We start from the raw sequence: 6,989 nt of genomic DNA, 5'->3' as shown, positions 1-6,989 counted from the left end.
GGGTTTAGAACGACATGAGGGTGAGTAATTAATGACAGAATTGTCATTTTTGGGTGAACTAACCCTTTAATATCAGATACATGACCTATAATGGACATTAATACAAATACAAACATCAAGTCAATTGAAAACTAATTTATTTTGTGCTGTGAACTAATGAAAGAATCTCTTTTCCTCTCTCATTCTCAGATCTGTGCCAATCTGGATTCAGTAATTGTGTCCACCAAGAATTTTACTCCAGTGCTGCAGAAAGTCGTTCCTAGACCCAAAAAGCAATATGATATTGTTGAAAAAAGAGCTCTGGTACTTTCCTCTGTGTGTCTGAGTCATAATGTGATTGTACTGTACAACTACTTAAACATTCAAGACCCAATATGTGTGTGTGTGTATGTTTGTTTGTGTGCAACAGGATCCATTTGGCGACCACTTGAAGGCAATGATGTTGATGATTCATGAGTTTATGCCGTCAACGGTGAGTCGCAGCCTGCGAGAGATGGGCACCCAGGAATATGAAGCTGATGTGGTGGAACTAGAAAAAGCAGGTTAATGTCACTACAACTTTGAGTCGTATATTCTCAATCTCCTGCAAAAACATGACTTGATCTGATGGTGTGTTTGTTTGTCAGGTGTAAAGAAAGAGAACAGACTGATTGCTCAGTGCGCTTTGCACCTGCGGCAATACAACGATGCTCTTCTCATTAATGACACCGTTCGCATGGTGGACGCGTTCCGGGGTCTAGATGAGTTCTACAATTCAAGGAAAACCAAATTGCTGGATGGAACAGATCTCTTTCTCCAGGGACTTTTTGATGGTGTGGATTGTTTACTGTGCTGTTGACTATTGTGATGCTCTGAGAAGGGATAGTTAACCCCTCATCATTTACTGACCGCAGTGCTGTTACAAACCTGTATGACTTATTTTCCCACACACATACAAATAATAATAACAGAGGGAGAAATTTTGCATGCTATTTTTCCATACAGTGAAAGACTTTAGTTGAGGGGTTAAGTTTCAAAAAGGACAAAAATATATTGGCACCATAGCAGTTTTTGTATTTTATCAGTCAGTATTAGATCTATATCTGCTAATATATTAATAAATATATTTACTTGTGCCTGCTCGTGTACCCTATTGTTAAATTTAGATTTTAGCCTTTCTGTCATCTAACACTCACTTAAAGTTAATATTTAAAAAAAACTAATAATTTAATAACACTGTTAATCTTTATCTAAGTTCAAAATGAATCACATTTTTATACTGTACTTTTATCATTTTGTGATGTCTAAATTAACATGTCGGATTTAAAATCATAGATTTTAGTTTTTTATATTTAATTTTTAATTTATTTAGACTAGATAGTATAGAATTGTAATAGAATTTATTGGTTATAGCCAAAATTGGATTATCAGTGCAAAAAAAGCTTCATAAATGTAGTCCACTTGATTTGTGTGTTATAAAAGTCTTGTAAAGTCATACGATTATTTTATTTTTATTTTTTTGTGGGAAACAGGCTGAAATTAAAGCCATTATTCATTGATAATTTAGCTTTCTGCTTAAATCTCAGTTTTGTTTATGCATATTTAGATTACTGTCCCTTTATTTGTGGTCTGTGTTGACAGCAAAATTTGATGATGTTGACTTTGTTATTAGAATTCAGCTAATAATATCTCAACCATTCACTCAAATGATGACAAATATTTCCGCTCTTCTGTTTCTGCTCAGAGAACCGTGTGGAGCTTAAACAGCTGACATCGAATGCCCGCTACGAAAACCCCAAACTGGCCCGGTTGCAATGCACATTGCAGGAAGAGTTTAATGATGAAAACTCTCGCGCTATCCTCTTCTCAAAGACCCGCAGGGGCACCCATTGTCTGTTTGACTGGGTGAACTCCAACCCTGAGCTGCAGAGGGTCAACGTCAAAGCTGGCATTCTCACAGGAGCGGGTACAGGTGCAAATCACATGACCCAGGTACTTTCACACAAGAAAGCGTCTCAGATGGTTTCCCTAAAAAGCATTTGTTAGTCATGTTTACTTGAAGAAAAACATCCAATATACAGTATTTACAGGAGGAAGAAGTTTACTTACAGTATAATTTTCTCTACTTCCTATTTATGTCTGCTTTTTTGTATTTGTTGTTAGAATGAACAAAAGGAAACCATAAAACATTTTAGAAAAGGAATCCTCAACCTCCTCATCTCCACCAGTGTAGCTGAGGAAGGACTTGATATTCCAGAATGCAACTTAGTTGTACGTTACGGGCTGTTGACCAATGAGATCGCTCAGCAGCAGGCCAGTGGGCGGGCTCGAGCTGTGAACAGCGTCTACTCAGTGGTGGCCGAAGAAGGTGGGTGTGAAATACGCAGGGAACTCACCAATGAGTATCTAGAAAGTCTGACTGCAAAAGCTATTGACCAAGTGCAGCAAATGAGTCCCAGGGAGTTCAGACGCAAGGTTTGCAATTCACGTCAAATAATAGAAAAGCTTGAAGTATTCAGATTTCAGGTTCCTAAAAAACATCTGTCTCTTTATTCCTGTCAGATATCCGAGCTCCAACAAATCGCTGTTATGATTCGAATCCAGGCCGAGAAGAAAAAGGATGAGAGGGAGCAGCGCTATAGTCCTGGTCAGGTTCAGTTTCAATGCAGAGGATGCTTCTTGCCTGTCTGCAGTGGAGCAGATTTAAGAAAAATAGAAAATACTCACCATGTCAACATCAACCCTGAGTTTGAGTGAGTTTTTCCTGAGTGCACGGCAGTCAGTATCACAGACCAAATAGACATTAAATAATTCTGAAAAATATGCAGCCAAGGAGAGTGTTTAATGAAATACACTACACTACCATTCAAAAGTTGTTTTAATGATTTTGAAAGAAGTCTCTTTTGTTCACCAAGGCTGTATTTATTAGATAAAATATACAGTAAAGGCACTAATATTGTGAAATATTATAATTTAAAATAACAGCTTCTATTTAAATATTTTTCAAATGTAATTTATTCCTGTGATGCAAAGCATCATTTGACTTTTCAGCATCATTACTCCAGTCTTCAGTTCAGAAATAATTCTAATACTCTGATTGTTATCAATGTTGAAAACAGTTGTGCTGCTTAATATTTTTGTGGAAACTGTGATAAGTTTATTGTTTTCAGGATTCATTGTTGAATAGAAAGTTCAAAAGAAAAGCATTTATTTGAAATGGTAAAGATTTTTAGAATGTTACAAAATGATTCTGTCACTTTGAAACAATCGAATGCATCCTTGCTGAACAATGTATTAAAAGTATAATTTCTTTCTTAAAAAAAAAAAAAAGAACCTTACTGTCCCCAAACTTTTGAACAGTAGTGACATTTATGGTTTATTCTTAGAGCCACATTTTATTACTCAAGTGCAAATTTAGTACAACTTATGGCAAAAACATTGTAATAAACATACTTCATGTCTTAATCAAGATATAATACATTAAACATGTACAAAAACTAAATATTCTTGCAAAAACGGTTTGTTCGATAGCTTATGGGACAGAAAATGTCATTAGCTCAGAATAAAAACAATGAAGTCAATGATCCCTACCATGATCAAAAACAAACATGTCTGTACTGGTGTGTTTCATAGGAGGCATTATAGAGCAGGTGGGCAGGTCGTTCTGGAGAAGAGCTTTGAAGATTGGGAGCCTGGACGGGTTATCAGCTGCAGGAACTGTGGAAAGGTACAGATTGTGTTAGTTTACGCATGTAGATCACATGTTGCATTATAAATGTAACCGACTAAACACAGGAAGAAGTCCTTAAGAATACTGACCTACTTTTCTTCATTCCTCCATCTCTCTCTTTCTCAGGAATGGGGAATGGAGATTAAGTTCAGGAGGGTGGTAATAGTCCCCTGCTTGAAAATAAAGAGCTTTTCCTTGAAGACTCCTGGAGGCAAAACCACTCCCAAGCAGTGGAAGGATGTTGAGTTCCAGGTGAAAGAGTTCGACTTTCTTAAGGACATGAGCAGCCGTTTCCCTAACCTAGACTTAGACGACTGACCATTTAAACTCAGGCAAGACAGTGTAACAGTCACTGTGTCAGATTTTTTCAGTTTTCTGCTTGTAGGTGGTACTGCAAGGGGCCATTGATTGCTGTTAGTCGCAAACTACTTAGCATCATTTAAATATGAAATGATCCATCCTGATTATGCTGATTAGTCATCATGGTTGTTCATGGATGTTGGGGGAAGTAGATGCTTTTGTGTTTGGTTGTGAGTGTCAAAAGACAGCTGGGAACCTCCATATAATAGAGCTGTTTGTACTCAAAATATAGTTTTAAGTTGTAGTGTTTACTTAGTAGTTTCTGTCATGTAAGAGTTTTGTTTTATCTGAGAAAGATGTGTGTGTGTTAAATGTTTTGACTGTATATTTATTTATGACAATTTCATTGATTTTTTTTTTTTGTGGTGTCCATCTCTGGGATCAGGACTGTGCTGCTCTTTGATTATTAGTTATTGCTGACATTACTGTGCAATATGTCTCTAAATGCACCTGAAGCTCTTAATGGCCCACATTGAACTCTAGTCTGCTCAGACTGTCGCTTTCAGATTGCTGGAACATTTACATATATTCATTTAACAGATGCTTTTATCCTAAGTGACTTACAAATGAGGAGAAATATGAACACGCTTCATAATCTGTGAGCCTTCATTTACAGACTGGTTACAGGTTTGTTTATAGCACTTAAGTATGTTTCTCACAAAAAACAAATGTGTATAACGTATGTCTTTTTAAAAGTCTGACCATTTTTCATTTACCACATGAGAGTCTGTATATCACATCTAGAATATATAATAAAAAAAAAAAAATAAAAAAAAAAATATATATATATACTGTATATATATAATAAAACAATTATGCACGGAATTTTGTGTATTTTCATCCTTATAGTTGCTACACAAGTGGATACTTACTGTTATGAACCTGTGTGTGAGAAAAGACTACAGTCATAGATTTACATGAGGAGGAAACAGAAAGAAAAGTTAAAGATAAGCTCTTCTATTTCAAAATGTGGAGTTTCTCCGAATGATTTTTGATAGTATTTAGCGTCAGCCGCTAGATGGCGCCACGCAGTCTTGCTTTTCGTTCGTGTTAATTGTTGTCAGTTGCCGCTAGTTGATTAGTTCTTATTTGCTCATGTGATTTGCCTCGTTTAAACACGCTTTGGTTTGTTCTAGGTTTTAGTTCCTGTGCTGCAAGCCAAACCTGTAAGTTGAGAAGGATGTAAGTGACGCCTGTCTTTATAAAAGTCAGTAATCTATTATGTTCACAGTTCATCTTCCATAGCCATTGTGTTCTTTCATTCTGAACTTGGTTTTAAAACTAACTGGATGTACAGGAGGTCAGTTGCTCAGGTTTTTTCTTTTGAATACAAAAAGCCTTTTTAACACCTCAGGGTCACAACCGTTAGTGGTGTTATATATGTACAGTATATGTAATCAAATGTGCAATCAGCGGAATAAGTGGAACTGGCTCTGGGCAATTAGTAAACAAGTATCTGCAAATTAGATGGTGAGCAAATTTTGACCAAATATTCTTGTGTTTATGTAATGTTAAATGTAATCAAAGCAAGAGAGAGCCAGAGCCATAGGCCTGGGGTTGACATAAAGGGTAGTGTTGTGCCAGTGTGGTTTTGCATGGATCAGTGCCTCAGCAACGCCCACAGCACACATGTAAACACACACATACACACAATGCCTGCAGAACAAATCACACACACACATACACATGCTCCTCATTTACACAGACTTTAGCAAGGACATTCAAAGTCAAAGCTAAAAGTCTGTAAAACAGACGGGAAAAGCTGAATCACAGATGTACAGACATACCTTTAATTCAGTTCTCTGCTAACACAGTCTTCCTTTACATAGCATATTGATTTTCTCATCATGTCTATATTTTTTTGTTTTCTGTGAGTACATCACTTGTGCATGACTTAAACTTTAGCGGTTAGAGCAAATCTTAGGTCTATAACAGCTCTGTGGTCCGTCACTGACTAGTGTGATCCATATACGAATTCAACTTTAAAAAAATATATTTTTAAAACAGAGTATTCCAAGTTTTGGGGAATCTTTTTTGAAAATTTATTTTTGCCATTATTAAGATAGGATAGTGTAGAGTAGACAGGAAGCAAATTGGGAGAGAGAGAGAGAGGGGGGTGGGATTGGGAAAGGTCCTCAAGCTGGGATTCGAACTCGGGATGGCCGTAGTGTGTGTGTGTGTGTTCATAGAGACCCGGGTGCAAAAGAGATGATGAAGGAATAGAGATGGATGAATGGACTCCGCAAAGGAGGCAAAACCAAATATTCCCCCCGCTGTTCGTTTAAAATGACTCCGCACACATATAGAGACTGAGAGACATTCCTCTCAGTCCAACAAAGACTCCGTAATCTAAACCAAATGTTATGAAAGCTCCTACCCAATGGATGGTTATGGTTACTTCAAAAGGATTATAAAAGAGCTTTGAATGTAAATACGGACTTGTCTCGTAAAGTACATCTATATTTCCGAAATTCCTTTCCTCATTCGGTGGTAGCTAAACATGGCTTTTAATTACTCGTGCTTAAATGCAAAAGCTGACCAATTCCAAGTTTTGGGGAATCTTTTTTGAAAATTTATTTTTGCCATTATTAAGATAGGATAGTGTAGAGTAGACAGGAAGCAAATTGGGAGAGAGAGAGAGAGGGGGGTGGGATTGGGAAAGGTCCTCAAGCTGGGATTCGAACTCGGGACGCCCTCAGTGCACTACAGCTTGAACATATAAGCGCACATGGCACAGATATTGGTGTGTGTTGAGCTCTGGACTGGCTTTATCAGACAGGATTAATCATGTCAGCAGGGTTCATAGGTGTGTTTAAGTCTGTTTGTGTAAGTCGCTCTCTAGTGCTTCCTCTGTGTGTGTGTGTGTGTGTGTGTGTGTGTGTGTGAGTGAGTGAGTGAGTGAGTGAGTGAGTGAGTGAGT

General features: G+C 37.3%; 1 protein-coding gene across 1 annotated transcript in view; it reads left to right on the top strand.

Annotated features, from left to right (window-relative positions):
• The window catches only part of LOC107690293 (probable ATP-dependent RNA helicase DHX58), a 9,361-nt gene extending 4,560 nt beyond the window's left edge, over nt 1–4,801 (top strand). Inside the window, exons 5-12 of the mRNA XM_016488589.1 lie at nt 190–303; nt 410–542; nt 627–812; nt 1,724–1,971; nt 2,143–2,454; nt 2,542–2,732; nt 3,613–3,706; nt 3,836–4,801. Coding sequence (XP_016344075.1) covers nt 190–303; nt 410–542; nt 627–812; nt 1,724–1,971; nt 2,143–2,454; nt 2,542–2,732; nt 3,613–3,706; nt 3,836–4,027 — 1,470 coding nt within the window. The 3' untranslated portion in view covers nt 4,028–4,801. The remainder of the gene's footprint in view (nt 1–189; nt 304–409; nt 543–626; nt 813–1,723; nt 1,972–2,142; nt 2,455–2,541; nt 2,733–3,612; nt 3,707–3,835) is intronic.
• Nucleotides 4,802–6,989: the final 2,188 nt, after the last annotated feature.

Source organism: Sinocyclocheilus anshuiensis, unplaced genomic scaffold, assembly GCF_001515605.1.
Source record: "Sinocyclocheilus anshuiensis isolate Anshui unplaced genomic scaffold, SAMN03320099.WGS_v1.1 scaffold461, whole genome shotgun sequence".
Classification (NCBI taxonomy): domain Eukaryota; kingdom Metazoa; phylum Chordata; class Actinopteri; order Cypriniformes; family Cyprinidae; genus Sinocyclocheilus; species Sinocyclocheilus anshuiensis.
Note: the sequence above shows the minus strand (reverse complement) of the source record. Positions and strands in the feature narration are given on the sequence as shown.